Consider the following 23,720-nt stretch of genomic DNA (forward strand, 5'->3'; position numbering starts at 1 on the left):
CTAACACACACACACACACACGCGGTACACTTGAAATGTTTCAGTTCAACTTGTTTTTTCTGTTTTTCAGAACAGCAGTGCTTTCCAAAGACATTGCATATTCTTTTCTTAACTCCGACACTAAAACAGTGCAAACATTCCCCGAGCGAACACTTTCGCCCAAAGTTCACAGATGGCTCAGTAGTATTTGCTCATCCTGCTGTGATGTTGTCACACAGTGTTTGGGACTGGGAGCACCATATCCTCCTGTGTTCCCTTTGCTCTGGAATGGATGAACACACACACAGACACACACGCACACACTCACACACAGCGAAAAAGAGCGAGAGATGCTGAGTGAAAAAGTAGTACAGCTCCAGGCTAGAGTTAGTGAATGAATGAACCATTATAGTACAGTTTTCTGGGGCAGAACACACTCAGGAGAGAAGACAGACAGTCGCTTCATTTAATTTAGATTCACTGCAACTGTAGGTAAATTCTGTGTGAGTGTCAGTCCGCTTTAAGATTTACTTTTGTTGAAGGGATTTATCCCAGAACAGCAACATATTGCACAACATGTCAGCTCTGTGTTCACATTATCTCAGCATGTAGTCCGGTATTCAAATCTGTGTGTGCATGTGGATTTGTTCATCAAATCTATGTCGGATATGTACATTTGTTTTGTGTGTCCATCAATGTGTGTGTGTGTGTGTGTGTGTGTGTGTGTGTGTGTGTCTGTGTCTGTGTGTGTGTGTGCCCGCGGAGCTTCACAGCCCGAGGCCTCGGGTTGAGTTTGATCCGCTGTGATGTGCCACTTTCTCTCCAGGGCCACAACTATTCTAGGCCCTGCTTCTGTCATGGTGTGTGTGTGCTTGTGTGTGTGTGCGTGTGTTGTCTTTTCTTTCCCATGTTTGTGTTTATTTCTCACCTATTCATGCCTTCTCGTCTCCAAATGTGTGTGCACGGAGGTGGTTAGTCTTGTTCTGGTGTTCTGAAGCATACTTGTATGTTGTTTGCGAGTGTGTGTGTGGGTGTGTTACGTGCTCTGTGCCTGCAGGCCGACAACAAATAGACTGTCCCTTCATTCATTCGAGTGTTAACTGTCCATTCTATTATATGCATCAAGTGCCACTCGTGTGTATCCGTGTCTATGTGTTTTTTGTTTGTGTGTCCCAACTTTGACCCGACAGATGTGAGACAGACATTTTGTGGGAAAACCAATAGAAGAAAGAGTGTTTTCACAATAATTATTGTAGAGTGCTGCCAAAAGTGCCACTTTGGCCTTCAAGTAGTGTTTGCTCTTTGGCCCCTGATGTGCAGGTTACATCGATGTGTGCTGTTTGGATGAGTAATGGACCTGAAAAGCACTTTTGCAACCTCATTTCACCACGAGGATAGAGAGGCAGTTTAAAGAACAGTCGTGTTGATGGACTTCTCATGTGAAAGCCTCCTGTCAGCTGTTGAATGTGTCTTTTTGTGGCTAAAACTGGGATAATTACAAAAGCAAATGAGTTGAGTGGATTACCATGATTATTCAGTATCCAGAGATGAGGTGGTTGGTGAACATAGCTCGGGCCCTACTGATCATCACCCTTAGTTATAAATCTTACAATGTCAGAGCAGGCGTCAACATTTTGAAAAGTGGACACTGAATGCTGTTTTTGAAACTCTTCCTTGTTCTTACCTTTGCTGCACAATAATTCAAGTGTCCATGAAGGCCTCAGCCGACTGCTGACCGACCAACCATAACTTAACTTGGAAAATGTGTTTATAGAATCACAATAGTGCACCGTTAGTACAGTCCAACATGCTTCAGCAGAACTGACACTCCTTTAATCCGTGTCTGTTCTGCTGAATCAAACACTGGATGGCTGCATTCACACACTCACAATTTAGTGACAGACAACCTTCCCCCCCCCTATCGTCTCTGTGTCGTATGGCCGTTAGTAACACGGCTACTAGAAACAACCTGGCTACTGTCCAAAGAGAAAAACAACAGTAAGAATCCCAGTTTGACCCAGAAACCCGGTCAGAAACCCAAGTCTCTCCTCCCCTTGTTCATGCAGTGAAAGAGAAAATACATTTTATAGTATACCTGCCCACTTTATCCAATCAGGACAGAGATGTCCATAAAGAGTCCTATCTACTCGTGAACATGCAGAGAGCGGGATCCTTCCTTTTTGCTGCTATGTCTTGTGATTACTGCTGCGTGTTCATGTGATGACATGGAGACGAAGGAGGGGATTGCTAACCGCAAACGGAGAAGAAGTTAGCTAAAACAATGACAGCGCTTACAACAGTTTTAATTAGCTTAGCCTATGGCCTTAACTGTTTTCCATGCTTTCAGCCACACTGTCTTGTCATTTTATTTCGTACGAGTAGGCTTTTACAAAAATCGACTATCTGACTTGTATGTTTATACCGCCTACCACACATCATGATGTGAACTTGATTAAAAAACATCAAGTACAATATAATAATATTACGCCTCTGGTACAATAGATTAACAGTTATCATTTGGCTACGCAAAATGTGTTGAAAATATCAAAAGTACATGGCGAATGGCTCCTGTCAGGGTACGTAACATGCATTTGGATAGTTTAATTTAGAACTATCTCATGATATGCATCATAAGCTGGTCATTCTGGATGTTATTTTATGTAAAACATCTATCTGTAAAGTAACAAGGAACTTTATCCGTCAAATATTTGCATTCAAGTAAAAACTATTGCTGTAAAATATATAAAGGGAACGTATTAAGAGGCCTGAAAAAGCATTCAAGTACTAATACTTGATGTGCTTCTCTCAGACTTACCCATTAGCCTCGTTATAGTCAATATGTTGTACCAGTTAATCAGTTTAACCCTTTTAGATTCAGCGAATGATAACATAAGTATCTGAATGTGTCTGATAAGTGAAGCCATCTGGTTTGCTTGTTATCAAAGAAGCTTCATAACTTCAGGCGTTGTTGTTGCCGCTGCCCCACTTTCTAATTACAATGTATATAAAAAAACATATTTACACACACACACACACACACACACACACACACATCTGACAGCTCGCTCAACCATAACGTTAGATGTCTTATCGCCCAATTAACCCACAAGGTGACCTAAAACGAGGTTATGTCATCTGTGATCAGATTTACTGAAGCACGTGCTGCTGTGTGTGCTTAACAACATTATGTATGTTAATGTCATGGCTGTGTGTGTGTGTTTGTGTAGGCATGTGCCTGGAGCGAGGCGGGAAAGGAAAAACAGAGAGAGACATTGAGAAGAGAGCAAAAAAAAGAGAGAAAGAGAAAGAAAATTGTTAAAGAGAGGAAGGATTTCAAAGAGAGAGAAAAAATATCCTTTGAAATAATTCTCTCATCCTTCTCTCTCCAAATTCCCCATTTTTTCAAACACTGGGTTTATCCCATTTGCCCATTATGAAACTTAGAGACAAAAGCTTTCTAATCCTGGCTCTTCTGCACTGCCTTTGATGGCTGGGTGTGTATTCAAGTCAATGAGTGTGTACATGTGTGTGTGTGCCTGCTTTATTAGTGTGCTGAATTGTGTGTGTGTGTGTGTGTGCATGCTTGGCATTAGCTTTTTGCTCCTCTAAGCTGCATACCGAGTTATCCTACGGCACCCAGTTGCGTGTTTGTGTTTGCATGTGTGCAAACCTGCGAGTGTTTGTGTGCGCGCGCGTGTTTATGTTAGATTAGACCGAAGTGAAAATTATCTCCACGGGGATGTCAGGCTGTTGCTGCATCAAGAATAAGATACATCAAAGAGAAACGGGTTCTACATAAGAGCAGAGCAAACAGAGTAGAGTCTGTACGCAGCCCCAACTTCTCACAGCTGTCAGAAAAATTGATATCAAAATGTGCAAAAGTGTCGATTTCAAAGCCGAAACCGAATGTTGAGACGTACAAAAGTACAAAGAGTAAATTAACATCATGTCCTTTTTTGACCCACCCTCAGGTCTACAGTAAGACAATACTAAATCACACGTGGGAATAGAAATTTGCCCCAAACAAAAAGTAAAAAGAAGACATCCAGTCTCAGTTTTCATTGGTCGCTGTCATGGAAACGTGATATTTGGTTGCTGCTGGCTACAGATAATCTACATCGATTATCACCCCTCTCTCTGATCCTCGGCTGTGACTTCATTCTCTCACATCACATCTTTCTCACATTAATCATCTGTGTTCCTTCCTTCACACACACCCTCACACACATTTGCAGAGTTAGTGAGCTTAGTGTGTTTCTGTGTGTGTGTCTGTGCCCGAAGCATGCCTGTAGGCAAGACCACTGGTAGACCCTGGTTATGCGCTAAAGCCAAGGCAGCTGGGGCAGTGAGAGGAAAGGATTCAGCACAGCAGGGGGAAGCTCTTTCAGTGCATCCAAGATGGCTGCTGATACCAGACAGCGTAGAAAACTTGCTTTGCTCAGGAAAGGTCTCCTGTATGTAAGGCATCGGTTCATGTGCCTTATGTGCCGGTTGATGAAGAGGGCTGGACATATTTCTGTCTCTGAGTTCATGAATTTTAATTTTATTTACAGCTAAAGTAATTCCTTTGAAGGTGCTACATAGGAAACGTTATTCCCACAGAGAGGATGCATAACATGGATGATGAAACACAGTTTTTATGTTTATGTTGGAAAAAGCAAAGGGGGTAGATTTTTCCATAGATTTGAGTCTTGTGACCTGATTTCTAAAACCTACAGATTATATTTAATACCTGAGCTTGCATCCTCATGTTGTTTGTTAGGCACAACTAGCCTTATAAAATGTAAACTGATCCAGCAGCTTGCAGTTCAATATAACATCGAAGGGAAGCTGTTTTCATTGTTCACAAAATGTTGCATTTTCATATGAATTTACATTTTAGTGACGTATAGTAATAATAAATTATTGGAATTCTCTAATTCTAATTCAAAGGAAATATTTCTAATAATAATTTGTGTATAGTGACTATTATTAGCAGTTTCCACCATATTTGTATCCATGTTATGCATTGTCTTCTTTTGATTTCTCAGTGGAGATGTAATTTCCCATTAAACCATGATGCGTAGTCACTGGGTTTGTACTAGCTGATATGATATGTCTCTAATATAATTCAAACAGGTGACAGGTGAAGACTCGGATTATTTAACTTTATTCAACAACACATATTACTTTGCCGATGTTACCTGACAACTGAGAAGTGGCTCACTGTCTGTCAGTGTCGGTTCAGGCTGGATGTCAGATGAGCCTGACAGTGTTTGACACAAGCAGCAGACAATACAAACAGACAGACTGCTAGAGAGCAGCAACAGTTTTACACATGTTCAGTGCCGAACGACCAGCCTACAGCTGTCACACTGTACAATACGGGACTGAATGGAACAAATGAGGCATAGCTCAAGTGTCTCTGGTTTGTTTGTTTGTTTGTTTGTTTGTTTGTTTGTTTGTTTGGGCTTGTTTTCTTTTCTTTTAGTGTGTATATGTCTGTGTATTGTTGCTTTATGGCATGGTTGTATGAAATGTACGGTTGTACATGTACATGTGTGAGTATGAGTATGGCTGTATGGGTGCATGTGTGTATGTACTGTAGATATATGTTGCCTAAAGGTTTCTGTTTTATGAGTTATAGTCGTGTAGATATTTGTGTAAATTCTGCTCTTATACAGTGGTTAACCTTGAGCATGAATGCTTATAAACTCAAAGTCAAGGAAGGATGCACACTATATAAAGGGCTGAAATATTTTCAGCCCAATGCCGTTATGTTTATTTTGTTATGTATCCAATAATGAAATCATAGCCGATAAATACAGTCCATAACACAAAACCAAATTGCTTTACTCGACTTCAGCACAGCAGCTACACACTCAGTAAATGGCAATATCCATTTTAATGTTAGTTTGCATCCTGCCAATAAACACAGAAGAGAAGAAGGCGAATCATCAGCCATCTTTGCTCACTACATCTGAGCCTGTCTTACCCTGGTGTGCATAAACTACAAGTCATGAACTTCTTTTTAAAATACCAAAAATGTGAAATTATCGTTTATCTTGTTGAAAAAAATTGTGCTGTGCATCCATTGTTTCTACACAGCCACAAGCATGTAGAGAAATAATGAATAATGAGCATATAAGTTAAAAACTGCTTTAAACATTAATATTGAAGTTTCATATTATATATTTTTTCAAAACAAAAACTTCCGTTGAATACCCTATCCAAACATATGAAGTGATCCGCCTCACAAACTGCTGAGAAATGCTCTGTTTCAATGCTGCATGTATGATTATCAGCACAGTTACAAATGTCAATAGGAATTTAAAGGAGGTGATCTTAAGTTCTGGTTTTCAGCTCTTCATAACAGCCTTCTTTTTATTTTGCATATTTTTAGATTTTACAACCCCAGTAAAAGCATCAGCGAAGTCGGGCAGTGATATTGTGTGATAAGATCTGGCTTGCTGTCTGCTACCAGTTCATCCCAAAGGTGTTGGAAGGGGTCGAGGTCAGGGCCCTGTGCAGGTTGAGATCTTTCACACCGAGATTGGAAAATCATTTCCTGTCATGTTGAAACAGGAAGGGGGCAAACTGTTGTCACAACGTCGGAATCTCACTGTTCTCTAAAACATCATTCTGTAGTGTTTACTTCTTTAATAACTTGGCCTGCATTAATGAAAATAATGTAACATATCAGTCCTTTTTTAAAAGGGAAGTTTCTTTTAAAATTTCTGTCAAAGAAATGCTGTTGATTTATGTTTGGCATTGAGATTGACTCATTCACCCTGTTTTATGTTGTATAATTATATGGTAAGCATTGTGTGGCAGTGTAGTAAGGGTCAAATGTTATGGCTGATGTGTGAACAAATGCACTTTTATACCTCCACGTACTGACTGACAGTAAATACAAATTTACAGTTATGGTTTTTAACATTAGTGTTGTATGTTATCACTCCAAATGAACACTTATTTTAGTTTAAAATCATTTAAAGAGAGCATGAATGTAAAAAACGTGTTTATTTAATGTCCATCTCTTCATTTCTGTCTCTCCCTTCTTTTTCCTCTGGTTAGCACACTCACGTACACACATCTCTGTCTCTGCACGCTCCAAAACATGTTGTATTTTCTCTCTGTGTGTGTCTCTGTAGGGAGTTTGGCTGGAGGGATCCAGAGCTGCCAGAGGTGATCCAGATGTTGCAGCATCAGTTCCCATCAGTCCAGTCCAACGCTGCTGCCTACCTCCAGCACCTCTGCTTCGGAGACAACAAAATCAAGTCTGAGGTATTGATCTCTGAAGAGAAACCACACCAAGAGAGAGGGCTTAGAGACACAGAGGATTCTCAAACTGCTTGAAGGAGCTTTAACTCTCCTGTTGCTTACACACACACACACACACACACACACACACACACAAACACACACACATGCACGCATACTTTGGCTCTCGTTCAGTTGGAGTCAGCGACTTCCAGTAAAGACTGAGCTCAGTCAAAATACACTCAACAACATACTTCTCTACTTTTTCCTGCAGTATGCAGATAGGAATGCAGATACTGTTGTATTTGATTTTTCTGCTGAAGCTTTGAGTATTCAACTGAACATTGTTTCTGGAGAGAGACTCTGTTGTTGAGTTTTTCGAGAGGGATTTTTTCCTGTGTTTTAAGTACAAGCAAGATCCCAGGGGATAAGTGTGGGTGAGTGTGTGTGTTTGTGTGTGCTCGCCTGAATACATTTTTGGTGGTCATACAACAGACCAAAGGAGAAATAATACAAAAACATTTTCACAGTGCTTTTTGTGTTTATTTTGTTATTTGGATACCTTTACTATTCCAGTGGAGTAGTGCCAGTGTCAAGATGCTTATTTGCTCTCTTGCCGTCTTAGATGAGAACATCAAAGCCAGTCGAGCTGAGTATAACAAGATCCACCCATCAGTACCTTTAAAGCTTACCTATTAAAATGTTATATCTTCTTTGTTTAAGCATACACACAGGCAGGTGTTAAAACAACACCTTGTGATCTGACAGGGTGTTATGTGCCAGACTACTTCTTCACAGTCCAGTGATGAAAGGTGAGGAAACATGCCATCTCCTCTGTAACACACCGTCCGTGTGTATGCTTTTAGAGGTGCCATAGCTGCCTGACACAGGACGCTGCTAGCACAAAGCTGACAGAAAGCTCCAGATGTGACCATTGTAAAGCACGTGTCCCCCCCGAAAATGGCCATATAGGAGGTTTTACGTCCATTGTTAGCCAGCCCCCTCTAGTGGCCGTAGTAGTTATGATGGGAGGAAAGGAGAAAGTCAGGAAGATAGTATAAAGAAAAAAAAAGTCAGTGTATGGAGGAGGTTGAGGTGGAATGATGGGTCACACCCACCCCGGCGTTTACCCAGCATTTTCTTGTGTGAAACCAAAAGTCAGCGTTGGCTCATTTTAACTTACCTAACATGCTTAACTTAAGTCACATATGTACATAATGTTAAAGTAATAATCTCAAGGATTTTCATGTACATAAATATCTGTTAAGTCGCTATCTATTGCCATGGCACTGTTATGGAGGCGTGGCTGCCAACTGACTGACATCACACAGGCGACACTGGATCTCTCAGAAGCAGTGAGGTCCAAAAATACACCTGCAATAGCCGCTTCCAGAAATCTTCGACATTGCCACTTTAAGTTACCTAACAAGTGTACTTTTTGAACCCAAAATATGATCTTTTCTGAAACCTGACCAAGTAGTTTTGGTGCTTAAACCTGAACTAACTGCCACCATTTCACAGCGTTAACCACGTGTTTAAATCTGCGACTGTTTCATAACATTAAATCATAGTTAGTGCATGCAACTCTGGTTCTTTGAGTACATACGCCTGGTGTAGGTACTGTCCAGTGGTCATATATGCCCTTTTGGGAGTCATTGGCAAACAACCTATTCTATATATGCATTATACGCAATACAATACAAAATACTGTACTTTTCATTCCTCTACATTTGTCAATGTGGCTAAGTCGATTTATTTTATGGTAATCCTGCTGTGATCTTGCAAATTTAAAGAGTGACATTTTCACACAAACAGTAAGGCTGATACAGTACCTGACAAATAGAACTGCAAGGAACACTAAGGCATTATTCAGTGTGTGTATGTGTGTGTCTGTGTAACATCACCGGAGTAGTTAAAGATTTGACGCAGGTCTTTATTGAGAGGAAACGCCGTCCCACGTGTGTCTGAGCTCCACCAAACCCCATATTAGACTACATTAACTCCACATTATGCGCACTTAACCCAACTCTGAATATAGTCCTGTTCCTTCAGTCTGTCCTCCTGTCCTTTAAAGCCGTCATCACTCAGTGTCTCGGAGCAAACGGTTCCATCCGTCTCTTCAATGTCAACTCAATTCAGCTCAATTGGACGTTATTAATCCCCATGGAGACGATGGATTTGAGGGCAAACAAAGTTCCTCAAACAGCAATCAGCCAACAGGCATTAAAAATGGAGTGAGAGGGAGAGAGAGAGAGATGGGACAGACAAGTGGCTTACGTTGAAATTGTGTTGAGGAATGAAGTATGGTAGTATTTAGAGCAGGGCTGCCAAAACTACAACTCACAGGCCAGATTGTTTTTTGCCCTTGAGTGAGATCCCTGCATGGTGAAGTAATAGAGTGGATGCTGAGGGATACACGGCCTGTTCAGTCTCCCAGCACCAGATACAGTGTACAGATGTGTTATCACTGTGCCTGATCGTGTTAAAACGTGTTCTTATATCTCTGCGTCTGTGTCACTAAGGGGAGACGAGACTGAAGGGAAATTAACTGAGACTAAGTTTGGTAATCGTTAAATAGTTTTAATGAACTCCACCAAAATGAGTTCCTGTTTTTCTCTTCCGCATTTCATTATCAAGTGAATCCCTTTGGGTTTGTAATGTTTTTCAAACACATTAGGTGAATCGAAGACCATCCCTTGTGCTCTTGGAGCTTGAGACAAGCATTTTTTCCAACGTTTAACAGATAAAGAATCCTGCAATCAGTGGTGGAATGTAACTAAGTACATTTACTCAAGTACTTTGCTGAAGTGCAATTTTGAAGTCCTTGTACTTTACTTGAGTATTCGCATTTTATGCTACTGTATACTTCTACTCCCCTACATTTATTTGACAGTTTAAGCTGCTGTTTACTTTGCAGAATCAGATTCTAAATACAAGACATAAATCAACAAATTAATTGTAATGTATGTTTATGGATTAAACTCGCTGGTGTAAAATAAAGGAGTGAAAATTAGCTCTGCTTCTATCAGCTGCAACATAAAATGATGAACACATGAATACATCACTAATAATAATAAAGGTATATATATAGATATTTATTATTTTGAAATGGGCCATTCTGCATGATAAATACTTTTACTTTTGGTACTTTAAGCATCTGTAGTACCTTTTTTGATACTAACATTTTGTACTTTTGTACTATTGTAAGATATTGAACGGGACATGTACTTAAAACTTTTACTGAAATGATAATGTTGTGATATCATTACATTTAATTCTAGTCTTTACTGGGCCTGCTAGTTGAGGATCTAACACCAAGCTTAACATATAACTTCTAAATAAATCAGTTTATCTATACTGCATCTTAAGTGAATCAGCTGTAATATCGGTGGCTTCATGCTGAGGTACCTTAATCTGGAGCACAGGCACAGTGTAAAGCCACTAATGCCTCATCTCTGTACAATCTCCTTCACTTAAAAGTCTCTTTTGTTTTTATGGAGAGGCAGTCTGCCCTACATTTCCTCTTTGTCTAGACGAAGGGAAGCAGGGAGGGCTGCAGACACATAATGGGGTGATGGGACAGAAAGTGTTGTGGCTGGCAGTAAAATAAATCTTGCATCAGTGCAACAGTGCCCAGTGCACCATGTTTAATGTGTTGACAAAGTAGAAATTCATATTTGCGTGACAACTTAACAAAATAGTGTTAGAAGTGGGAAAGCTGCTTGCTGTAGTTGAGGTAAACATGCCATAATGTCTTTATATTGTCCCTGATGTACTGTATGTACACCAGCAGGTATATTGTGGGGCGAAATTGGCACAAATGCATGCAAATACTTCTATTACTCGTGACTTTCCCACTGCTGTGCCTCTGATTCCTTCCTCCATCCTCTGTCTTCAGATCCGGCGACAGGGTGGCATTCAGCTGCTGGTGGACTTGTTGGACCACCGAATGACGGACGTGCACCGCAGCGCCTGCGGAGCCCTGAGGAACCTGGTGTACGGCAAAGCCAACGACGACAACAAGATCGCCCTGAAGAACTGCGGAGGCATACCAGCGCTGGTCCGACTGCTCCGCAAGACCACCGATGTGGAGATCCGAGAGCTGCTCACAGGTAAGACAAAAAAAACAAGAAGCAAATGCAATTGCAAATATGTCGATGGTAATGAATGTGCAGCAGGGTGAATATGACAAACGGTCCTTTTCAGAAATGACTTCCTTTTCATCACAAACCTTAGGGGACCTCAGGGAATGTTGTTGTGTGTTCACGTACTGAAAAGTTTCAGGTGCAGAAGTTTCTTCCAATTATTTCTCATGCTGAAATTGGCAGCTTGCAGTCTGCTTCTTAAAAATATATTTCATAATAAGAGTGAGTGAAGGGGCGTGCAAAATCTGTAAACATAAACTTTCATATAAGCAGGGCTGCACTGAGGACTTTTTCTTTGTCTTCTGGAGACATGGGAGTTTAAGCAAGTTTTACAATCTACAGTTTAAATGTTTTCCAGTGTTTTCAGTCTCGGCATATTTCAATTTGACTACTTTTAAGCCAACAAAATAAATGAATGAACAAAGGATTTAGTATTTCCCCACCAGAGTTTCATTCCTGGCAGTGTGGAAGGGCTTTATAACAGCAGTTAGAAATGTATGCTGAAAAATCAGTGATTTCTGTGATCGTTTCCAAAGAAGTTTCCTGGCAAGAAAAAATTACTTCATAATTATACATTAAAGCAAACAAATTTGCCTGTTGCCAATTTAAAAAGAAGGACAAAAAAACATAATCCACTGTTACATATATGGAAGAAAAACATCAGAGAAATCAAACTTCATTTATGGTGAGAAATCTCATATATTCCTGGAAATGAAGAATAAGATAAGAAAAACCTTCTATCCTAATTTGCATACATTCTGCATACAAATGTGCAGAAGCACAGATATGATCCACTTACATACGGACACATATGTTGCGTCTTACGAACCACCCACACTCAAATGAAGAACATTCACAAAATACCTGCATATGCAAAGCAACACAAAACACACTGTACTGTACCTGCACTCTCCAATTTACAGAAATGAGCAAACACACACACACATACACACGAAGCAGAGAGTTGTTTACCACCTGCCTGCTTCCCAGCACTCTGGTTGACAAGTGCTGTTGACTTGTCAAACTGAGATTCTGTGCAAAGGGCCGCGCTGCACTTGTATCCACAGCAGGTTTGTGTTCTCTGTCGGTAAACACAAATATCATCCACGTTGTGAAAAATGTATCCAGGATTGATTAATTTGAGCTTCTAAACCCACTGAGGTCTGGGTGGTAAACTCTCCGCCAAAAGGATTAAAGGATTACCAGCAATGCCTCTACCAGTGTTTCTTTTATTTTTTACAGCTTTTACTTTATATATCCTGACAATTCCCGTCTAATTGGCATTCACATGGACGGCCACGGTAAAAGGACTATCACCTCTGGAGGGGGATGGAGAGTCGACAGAGCTAAAAGAAGAATACCACTCAGTTTTCAAACTGATCTTCGTCCAGAGTCCTCTAGGGCTTTATTCCAATCCTGGAGCCAAATGAGAAAAATGGATTTCTCTTAGCAGCACCCACGCTAATGAAAACATCTCTGCTGCAGGCCTGCAAGGAGCATGGTATATCAAGACCGAACATGTCAGAATCCAAGATTTCAGTTATTTCTGCTTTCTAGAACACTTTAATTAGTGTGATTTAGGATGATATTACGTAAGAATAAGTGAAGCTTAGAGCAGTGATCAGTAAACTGGCTTCAGGTTGGAATAGCATGATTGTAAGTATAATTTGGCATCAGGGCTGTTGAGACCGGGCTTTTTTGGCCCGTTGGTGCTGACAGTCAGTAGATAAAATCACACAGTGTAAGAACTTCAATCATTTTTCACAGTTAAGCATAAAGTAAATATTTTTAACGTTGAAAAAGGAATGTTCCACGTCAGCAGATGGAGTTCATTGAGATGAATCTGTTGCAAGCAGCTAAGTTACTTCTCATCTACAGACAGGAAGTCCCAAAAGTCATTAAAATGGGAGAGAGAAAAAATCGACTTAGAATGCATGTTAATGATTTGTTTTCCATTACAACTGAGGAATCCATGTGCTGAAGTGGACCTTGAGGAAAAGTTCAGTCAAACTATTTAAGATATTTTGGGTTTTTGAGGGTCTGAAGACATCCAAGAAACAAGGAAAGGGTAAATTGGGGTGGTCTACTGAGGGAGAGTTGATTTATAATCCAATTCACTGGGTTTTAGTGCAGAGCCACAGATCACCAGGAGATAATCTCACTCTTATGAAGTTCACTGTCCTCCAGGCCTCCCTACAGACCCTGATCCCCTCATTTCTAGATCCATTATCTCCCACAAATTATGCATATTTCCTCCATTTCTTTGCCTTCTTTCAGACAGACTCATTCGCAGACAGATGGACTGAATGTTTGCTTCTGTTTTGGTTCACAAACGTGAAAGTTTGTTATCACAGGATGTCTGATTTGAAGCCTATCCAGTGTGTTGTCTCACATACTGTCTAGACTAAAAACATATTACATGAGGTGTTTCTGTAGTTTTTTAATGGATTTAAGAGGTGTTGCCAGCTTTAGATGACTCATGCCTAGTTCATTTCTTACGAAGAGTTATTATAATTACCAGTTTCTGCTGCCTTGTATCTGCCTTCCATACTGGAGGATTCCAAACCTCCAGATTTACATCCAAGGACAGTTTAGGAAGCAGTGGTCCACACCAGGAACAATAACTATAACGACGACAGTGGCGAACGATATCATTGGTGTCACTTTCAGAACACTTTGTTGAATGATAAAAACACTCACAGCCAATGAAGTTGCATCTATATCTACAGGTTTTCAAGATCTCAACATATTAAACAGTTATATAACCGAATATTAGGCGGCAAATTACAGATAAAAAATTAACATTTTACCTGACACATCCTGCCAAACGCTCTTTGAAGTTTGTTTTGTCTTTACTGATGTCCTGTTTGATGAGCCCCAGGATAATTGCATCAGGAGGGATTAAATAAAATGCGCTTTAAAAGAAGACAACTCTGGGAACAGAGTGTTGGATTCTCTTCACTCCTCTCATTTTTACAGAATTGTGTGAAACCACATCCTACTGGTGTTCTGCCTGTGTCTCTGTGCAAAGGACAGCAAAAGCAGGTCATCAGCATCCATCTTCCTACGATGCCGACACAGCTGGAGCGCTCAACGCATGTTTGGTGCCACCGTTTACAGGATGTTATTGTTCATGAATGTGGATGCTCACATCTGTATCATTATAGTCATTCTTGGTGTGGACACCCCTTAAGGGTGTGGAGGGGAGGATGGTGAATGGGCACGTAGCACATCCGACTTTCAATAAGAGTTTTTGCTTATTCCATCTTGTGGAAGGTTCATTGCGTAGGTGTATAGGTGTAATATAATCTTGATAAAAATGCAAGTGTCTTTCAAAAACAATCCATGGCACCCTGTAGGTTTTGTGCCGAATTAAAATGCTTTGATTTTATCTGGCAATCTGTATTTTAAATGCTCTTAATAAGCAGAGAACACCTGAAGTTTCTGTCCCATTACAGGCAGGGAATTAACATTTGTCATTGTAAACATCCTTTCCTTTTTTAACCCTAACCATACTTTGACAAAAGTTTACCACAATCTTTCCTTAACCAAAGCCAAATGTAGTTGCCCACGCAGCTAATAAACATTGACACTGGACATAAAATACTTTTTTCATTGAACAAGAAATGTCCAACATTGACATTCTTGTCTGGCAATAGAGTTTCTGACATCCACGTTGCAGTTACAACCGAAAAAGGCAAGCGAATATGAAACCGCAGCACTAATTGAATGGATGGAAGGAAGCTCCTCACAGGATCATCTCTGTGATCGTACGACTGTCCTGAGTGGTCAGATGATGTTAATACTTTCAAGCTGTGAGCACGGGAATCTCTCCTGTCATAACCTTCCATCCCACATGATGTCGAGGCAGGCTTAGCCTAATGAGCGTCCGACTCGGCTGTCACACACAAACTTATCTTCCGTCCTTGCAAACCCACAGACGCTGCCCTTGAGCCTTTATTCACTCAGTATTATTTACAGCAGTACTTCACATCAGGGTGACGCCAGATCCTGTTGACGGACAAACATTTTAAGCTTTATTTGTGGTAATAAGAGACGGTCATGAATACTAAGTCGAGCTGAGCGGTCTCCCCTGGCAGGAAAATCCTTATCGGGGAAGTGAAATTGAGAGGTGTCCTCATACAATCACATTTGTTGCGGAGTATAACCCACGTGTGTCCTGTGCATTTATGTATATGTATCTGTGTGCAGTGAGTATAGAAAAGGGTTCAGGCTTAGCGGAGATGGAAATAAAAGGTTTTTTGTATGCTGCTAGAGTCTTAAAGAAGATTACCATATAAATTAGAGCAGCAATTCAAGGCACGGAGCACAGAAATCCCTCCTGTCACAAATTAATCAGCTGAACGACCGACCGGACGCAGACAGACCGTGCTCTCCTCTCTCTCTCAAAGACCCAGAGGAAATAACTCCCTCTCCCTGTCTCTCAGCCTCTCTCGCTCACTCTCTTATCCCACTGTGGTCGGGTTTTCGTAATTGGTCTCCCCTTCTCTTCCTGTCTCTCCCCTGTCCTCTTTGCCTTTCTCCGTCTCTCTTTTTTTCGCTCTTTCTCTCCATCGCCTACCCTCTCAGCATCGCTCTCTCCCTCTCTCTGGTGAGCATTTTGAATCAGGATCGCAGTGGGAAGTCAAGCTGCCTGCCTCGCTAGCTACAGATTCAGCTACACACACGAGTAGAGACAAAGGCTTGTTCGCAAACACACACGCACAGTGTGCTGGGCATGGCACAAAGTCACAAACAAGGTTGTTGCCCTCCGCTCTACAGTCTCTCCCCCTCTTTTCGGTTCGATAATTGCTCTCCTGTTCAGAACCAAAGATGATTATTCGGAGGGAATAAAGCTGGTTTGGAAGAGCAGATATTAACTCGAACTCTGCAGATTAGATAGGGCAGAGATGTGTGTGCGTGTGTGCTTGTATGTATTTATTCACATTTGTAAATGTTCATGTTTTCTCCGGTGCACACTTGTATCTACAAGCCCCTTTCCAATGCAAAAATTGGACAAAATGTCAACAAAATGTAACCTAACATGTAGCAGGTCAAGCAGATGTATTGTTACATCACAGCAGACATTTCAGTCTAAAACATACATATCTAGCTGCTGGTACAGGTCCTACAATAAAAGTCAGGAGCTCATCATAGTCAGAAGATCCTGTTTGAACCATGAACTGTGTAAAATTGCATGGTAATCCATCCCGTGGTTGTTGAGGTATATCAGTCTGGAGCAAAGTGATGAGCAAGCCGACTGATGTTAGCATCCCTAGAGCCTCTCAGCTAGCATGGCTAAAAGGTAGCGATGGAGAACCAATTAAAATGCCTCAGCCTTTAGTATTTGGCGAGAGGAGGCCATCGGATTGCTAAGATTTCCTAGCGAGGACACAGCATACAGCCAAACAGTTCAAAATAAAAGCAAAAGCAGCAAACAACATGATATGAAATAAAAAGATCAAAATGTGTGAAGTGGAGCAAACCAACTCATTATATGTGTGTGGACACACTGGGTGCCATTTTAAGCAACAGACAGGCTCTCGCTGCCCCAAGCAGTGTCCTGGATTCAGTGTTTCTGAAAGAACAACATCACAATAACTCCACTTGTTCCATTGTTGTACTTTTTAATTTTTCAGTGTCTGTCGCGTCACCCAGGGACACTTTACAGAACCAGATATAACAATCAATAACAAGAATTGAAATCATAATAGCATCAGGGAAGACTAATTGAAACAGGTGAGTTTTCAGTGACATCTTAAAGGAAGCAACAGATGTGCACTGGGCCAATCCCTGAGGGAGAGCATTCCAGATGTTGGGGCCAGCCACACTGAAGGCTGTGTCACCCATAGTGCAGAGTCTGGAGGGGGAGTGGAGAGTAGACAGGCATCAGAGGAATATGAGGTAGTCAGCTGGGAGCCAGTGCAGTTGTGGAAAGGTGTTATGTACTCACAGGCTGGTAGATAAGCTAATGTACATGTTATGATATGTGAAGTATCAATTTTCATACTATAGTGTGGCAAGAAACCAGTATACTGCTGAAACTTTAATGGTATGTGCAGGCTGCCTACCTTGTGAATTTTTTTCCCACATGTCAGGTCCTTCATAGCTCCATTGCACACGACAGTCAGGTCAAGCCTCGGAATTAGTTTTTCATCAGGCAGAAAAAGGCAAAAATAGGGTTTTAGTGTTTAGTGTTTAGTGTGTTTAGAGTTTTAGTTTGAGCGTGATGCTTTTTTATAGAGGCGAGAGTAGTGAGTCCCTGATCCAGGACTCCTTTATCCTGAGGCTCTCTTGTTAGGTCAGGACTTCTCTACAGAGAGGACACTTCACAGGTCACAGACCTGACTTCTCCAAGTTGTAGGCATATTCAACCATTCTACATTAACAACTGCCACTGTGCCAGTTGTGCAAGCAGTAGTGTGGTTCGTACGGTGTGTGAAAAGTCATTTTGTTCACCTTAAACTACTTAAAGCCCATTACTCTGTGGCAGAGTTTTCCTGGAAAGCTCATCCTGACGTTCAGAAGGGCAAATGTAAAAGCTCTCAGGGCCTGAATATAGGTTGCATCACGAGTGCCGTTTAAGGCAACAGTTTAGCATAAAAATGTCAGACAGTTAGTTGAAGAGGGATTTTTTTTCCAGCGCGTATGTCGCACTGGCTTCGCTGTGGCTGAAGGAATCTTTGTGATGCTGTGTGATGCAGAAACACTGACAGCAGATCAGTCTTTCAGTGTGTCAGCTTTGATCTACAGGTATTGATCGTGGCGAACATTAGCTAAGACATGATTTATAAACGATTGATTTTTGTTTAAATGCACTGAGATTCTAAAAAGAGTCATTACTGATAAGTAACTTTAAAACAATTGCCACTCTGAATACAGGTTTTGGTGGGTATGCTTTTAGTTAGGTTGACTTCAAAGTCAGAGATGCAAGTCCAAGTCAAGTCTCAAGGCTCTAATGAGCATTTTATCAACTGCTCCATGCCATCCGGTCTGCTTAGAACACTGCATAGTTATATCTGAGGAATTCAAAGCATGCACTGTATTATCACCACTCCTTTGTCTATTAGCATAGAGTATTATCAGCACTGATTGGCTGTTTGGTATATGGTCGCTTTAAACGGGCTATTGCAATGCAATATGAAAAAAAAAACACACAATGAAAGCTTTCCTTTAATAATTAATAACTGTATTCTGTTTTACAACATAAATACACAGCTACAGTAGCTAAATGCAAAACACTACTGCTGCCAAATTACCTGAAATAAACTGCAAGTCCATAAACTGGTGATATTAAAATGTGAACAGTTTTATTCAAATAGAGATATCCACCATTTGTGAAAATTGGCACCTTTCTTTGTGACCAAAATGATTCCTCATGAATATAAAACTCATGATGAAATGGAGTTATCAGCTCTCTCAGCTCATTTTCTTGCAGAACAGAACATTTTTGTGGATACAGTTGTCTGTGTTGTTTAACAGTGAACATCAGCTGACTTTTATTCCTGAAAGAAATGTGTGTGTTTTGGACTGAAACCCATCAGAACCAGGCTTTTCTCTAAGATGTTTTGCTTGCCATCAGTTCTAGGTTTACATGTAAGTAGCACACTGTACTAAACGTGTGTAGCAGCTTTGGTTCAAGTCACTTACAATTGAACCAATTTGAATATTAAAAAGACACTGCAGTTTACTTTCTTATGATAGAGCATCAGTTATCAGTTATTTACTTATTGGCTTGATAGCACAGCCTTCTCATGCTTCACAGTTTTCACTGAAGAGAAATTCTGAACTTAAAGTGAACTGACCCCTTGCATGCTGTTTATGCTGAGCTAAACATGTTTGCTAACCGTCCACAGGCGCTGAGGTTAACTGTCACATTACCAAGTGACTGACCCATCCAGGTGTGTTTGATGTTGTCAATCCAGCATCCTTTATATTCTCATCTCATCTCATTTTCTTTTACCGCTTAATCTGTGAGGGTTGTGGAGATGTTACCGCTTTATCCCCCCTTTCGGGGGGGTTGCGGGGTTGCTGGAGCCAATCCCAGTTTCCATATGGGCGGAGGCTAGGGTATATCCCTGGATGAGTCGCCAGTTCATCGCAGGGCCCTTCTGACGGCAGAGGCTGCATCCTTTATATTCATTATATATAAATTATATTATATTTGCATTTGGCGATTCTTTAATTTGCACCTTGTGTGTAGTTCCTATAGGCAGCGCTTATGACAAACGGGAGAGCAGCAGCAGTTGTTGTGCTCACCGCCATAGCGTTGTTGTCATCTGTGGCCATGCGCAGCACACACCTCACCACATGAGGGAATGATGTTCAGCTCGTCAGATATTTTTTTAATGTTGATGCGCCAAAAAAAACAAAAAAATAAGACTGTCATGAGACCCAAATCTTGAGTCTGAGTCAAGTCTCAAGTTTTTTGAGGGCGAGTCTCAAGTCACGTGTCAAGTCACTGAGTGTGCGACTTAAGTGCAACTCGAGTCCAAGTCGCAAACTCGAGTCCCCATCTCTGCTCAAGGTTAGCGCTATGTTTAGTTCTGTTGCCTGCACACATGAATCCCATCTGAAGGCGTTTGTGAGGAAGACAGGTTAAGTGAGCCACAGAGGCAACAGCATGATATCTGCCCTCTCTGACTCACAGAGCGCTGCGCTTTCTTTAACTTCTTTATTCCCCGCTCAAATCAGCATGCCGTCAGAGGCTGTGGTTCCACTTGTCATTACAATGCAACTTTTTTCATCCAGTCACAGCAGCACACATCATTGCAAGTGACAGGTCTGGATTGCTCACATCGGTGTCAGGCCTTCAGAAGCAGATATGGAAGTTGTCAGGATCACGCTGTGATGGGTGACTCTCTGCAGTCTGGATGCAATCCAGTCACAATGCTCATGCAGTTTAGCCAAGGCAAAGTGGTAGAAAACGACAGCTTTAAATAGTCAGGGAGTGTAGATGACAACAAGATTAGCAATATAAAAGGTTGTGGATTAATTACAGAATTCAAACAGTGGAGGATTTGTGCCTCAAATTCATCAAGACTTTTTTTTTTTCACCAATTCTCTGGTGAATTATTGGTTGGATTAAAAACAACATGTAGCACTCAACAAATACACTACATAGGTCTACATATAGTACAACCTGGACCTACTGTACTGTATATATAAACTGATATTATATTGTTGCAAAAATGAAGATACAGCAAATATAGGAACTTAATTAAGGCAACAGAAAACAAACTACAAAATTAAGGGAAAATAACACAAAAAGACCTTAGTGTATTTGCGTGTCTGAATAAAAAAAACAAAACTTGAGAGTATCCGGAGCTAAGATGCAACATAACCAAAGTTAATTATAAAAACATACAGCAGCTGTGTTCCCTGAAGTTACACTGGGCTCATTAACTTATTTTTCACTTCATTTAAACAGGATTTTAATGCAGCTTCTCAGGCACAACCTGTTTCATAATTGCAGGTAAATATTTTTCATCCATTAACACAAGATTGAAACTCATTGTTGTGGAAGTGAGTTAAATTACCTCAAAATCTATGAATATTATATTACTGCAGTGCTTCTTTCTTTCTCTCTTTCTTTCTTTCTTTCTTTCTTTCTTTCTTGAATACTGACTGAATACGTTAACACTGTCACAGCACAGTAGAATGCTACAGAGCTTTTTTCTTTTATTTTCCCCTAAACCAGCTCTGGTTGACCTTGACACGATCAACAGTATACTGCTTACCTTCGCTATTTCCTGGTTTTAATGACAATGTCATGAAAGGACTCAGACTGAATCAACATGATTCCACACTGTGGCCGAGGCTCATTAAGGCAAAGCTACAGTCCTGTGTGGACTTAGTGATCGATGTTCACCTCATCATGAAAACAAGGATTAAAGCTTACATCAAGGGTTCTAGTTAGAGGACAATAAATATGTTCCACAGTTGATAGCAGCCAAAAAAAATAAAGTATATGTGTCCCGTGTATGTGATGCAGACTTCATTAACTACTACATTATATTATATTAAGGAAATACAGTAACAGTAACTCAGTGATGAGTGGCTATCACAAAGTACGTTAGGTGTAACAAAAGACATGATTAAAAAAAAAAATCAGTTGGATGGATTTATTTTTTATTATAGGTATAAATTCTACAGTGACACAGAAACATACTGACTCACTATACTGTAAAATAATTGATAGATTATTGACCAGTCCTGCTAGTGACTCCAAAAAAACATTGCAGTGTACCAGTGACAGGCGCTCTAGACCTTCGTCGTACGCTCACAGTTTGGTTAGGTTTAGGAAAACACTATGGTTAGGGTTAGAAAAGCATTGCACTTTGGCTTTGAATAACTATTTTACTCATGTTACATAAGTCACGATCGTAAGTAAGTTAAAATAACACAATGTTGGACACTGGACACGAGCAGCGGTCAGCTGGATGAAAATCCTGTCTTTATTTAATCCATCAATCCACTCCATCTTCCTCCCTCGCCAGCCGTTCTTGCTCTTTAAACTACTTCCTCCTTTGCTGCCATAATAATTATTAAAGCCATTAGAAGTCACCGCCTAACAAGAAACATAAATATGGGTTGTAATAAGCTGCTTTCACAGTCGACCTATGCAGTAGTTTTTCTGATGAGCTGACCAAACTGTCACTGTTCACACTCATTATAAAATGTCATATGTCATAAAAGGAATAAACATTCTGGCAGATTGTGACATCAGTGATCCTGAGATCCCCCCCCCCCCCAACAGCTTTCTACATTCTGTTTCTGCAATTAAAAAACTAGAGCAATTAAGGGAGGTGACAAATGATTCATCCGAAAGGAATCATCAGCCTTACAGCCCCGCTCTACCCACTGAAATGACTCATGGCGTACACAGTGATTGTCATAGGTGGGTGGTCTGTCTTATGACAAAGCACCCTGCTGTCCTCAAGGTCAGACCGTCAATGTGGGCTCTTTAGAGATGCTACCGTACGTCACTTGAATACAAACAGCTCCGGAAGGTGCTCACGCCACTGATTGCCCGTTGAGATTTACAGTAATAACAAGAGTTAGAATCTGTCGATTATGTGTGAGAATTTAGGCCTTTGATTAGTTAATGGTGAACAAACACAAACAGCTGGAGACTGTATTTATTTAACCCCCAACCAGCACACAGTGAACTTGAATGTCTTTGGAAAGGTGAAGTCCAGCAAATTGGAAAAAAAAAACCCAACACTGACTTTTTAAAAATGTCCTCTCTCTAAAGGTCTCATATACAGAGTGGGTCACACAAGGACAGGAGTCCACTTAAAACACTCAAAAGTACATGATGAGACGGGAGGAACAAAGGGAGAAAGGAGATCAAAAGTGAACAAAGAGATGTGCTGCCATGTTACAGAATAACAGGAGGAACAGGGCAGGAATGAAAATACGGTGCAAATGAGAGCTGGGAAATGGCTTCAGAGACAAAGAGAGATAGCCAGCGTATTCATTTCCCCTCCCTCCATATAACAGTGCATTCATAACCTCCTGCTGCCACTCATGATGTAAGGCTGAGGCAATTAACCCCCTTCATCTGTCATACACTTGTGGCTTTGTGAATGTGCGGCAGTGTGTAGAGCTCGGATGTGTGTGTTTGTGCGCGCCTGTTGATGTGCATTAGCGCGAGGCTACGTTTAGTGTTTATTTTGTGTGCGCGAGGCTGTGTTTGTGTGTTTGTCAGTGTGTGTTTCAGATCAAAGATAAAATCCCACTGCCTTTCACCTCAGGGAGATGATGTCATTCTCTGCACAGCAAGAAGTGAGGCTGGCAAACAGCTGACTTTACTCACAATAATAAAAAGTGATCTTTTAGTTGCAGCTGCGGCATGACATCATGTGTAATGTATTACATTTCACAATAATTGGTTTGTAACCCACAGTCCTGTTTTTACTTTTATAATCGATGCCACTGATGCTTACTAGTCACATCCTGTCCTCATTAAACATACACATCATTTTATTTCCTTTGAGCAGGTTTACTCAGGGACCACTTCTGAAAAACAGTAGTTTAGATGCCACTTAGTAAGAGGATAAAAGGATAATTATGTTCATGATTGCAAAAGCCTTTTTTTTTTTTTTTTTTTACCTTTTTTTTTATTGTGCTGATTAAATGTGCGGCCAAAAAACTAGAATAGTCAGAGTAACGTTAGCGTGCATGTTTACAGGATATGGTTTCTGTGTGGAAAACGAGTTCCATAACAATGAGATTTTGCATGCTGGGCTCCAACAATTTAGCCACAGGATATCAAATGCATTATTCAGTGAATTTATTCAGATTTTGCAGGAAGAGATTCATATTTTAATCACAGAAAGCAACGTCGGT

General features: G+C 40.7%; 1 protein-coding gene across 7 annotated transcripts in view; it reads left to right on the top strand.

The window, feature by feature from the left end:
* Positions 1-23,720, top strand: part of ctnnd2b (catenin (cadherin-associated protein), delta 2b) — a 183,561-nt gene that overhangs the window by 125,039 nt on the left and 34,802 nt on the right. For all 7 annotated transcript variants that reach the window (XM_084369513.1, XM_084369514.1, XM_084369515.1 and 4 more), the window contains 2 exons: positions 7,113-7,245; positions 11,120-11,333. In XM_084369513.1, coding sequence (XP_084225639.1) covers positions 7,113-7,245; positions 11,120-11,333 — 347 coding nt within the window. The remainder of the gene's footprint in view (positions 1-7,112; positions 7,246-11,119; positions 11,334-23,720) is intronic.

This window comes from Pagrus pagrus (genome assembly GCF_965226575.1).
Source record: "Pagrus pagrus genome assembly, chromosome: 12".
Taxonomy (NCBI): domain Eukaryota; kingdom Metazoa; phylum Chordata; class Actinopteri; order Spariformes; family Sparidae; genus Pagrus; species Pagrus pagrus.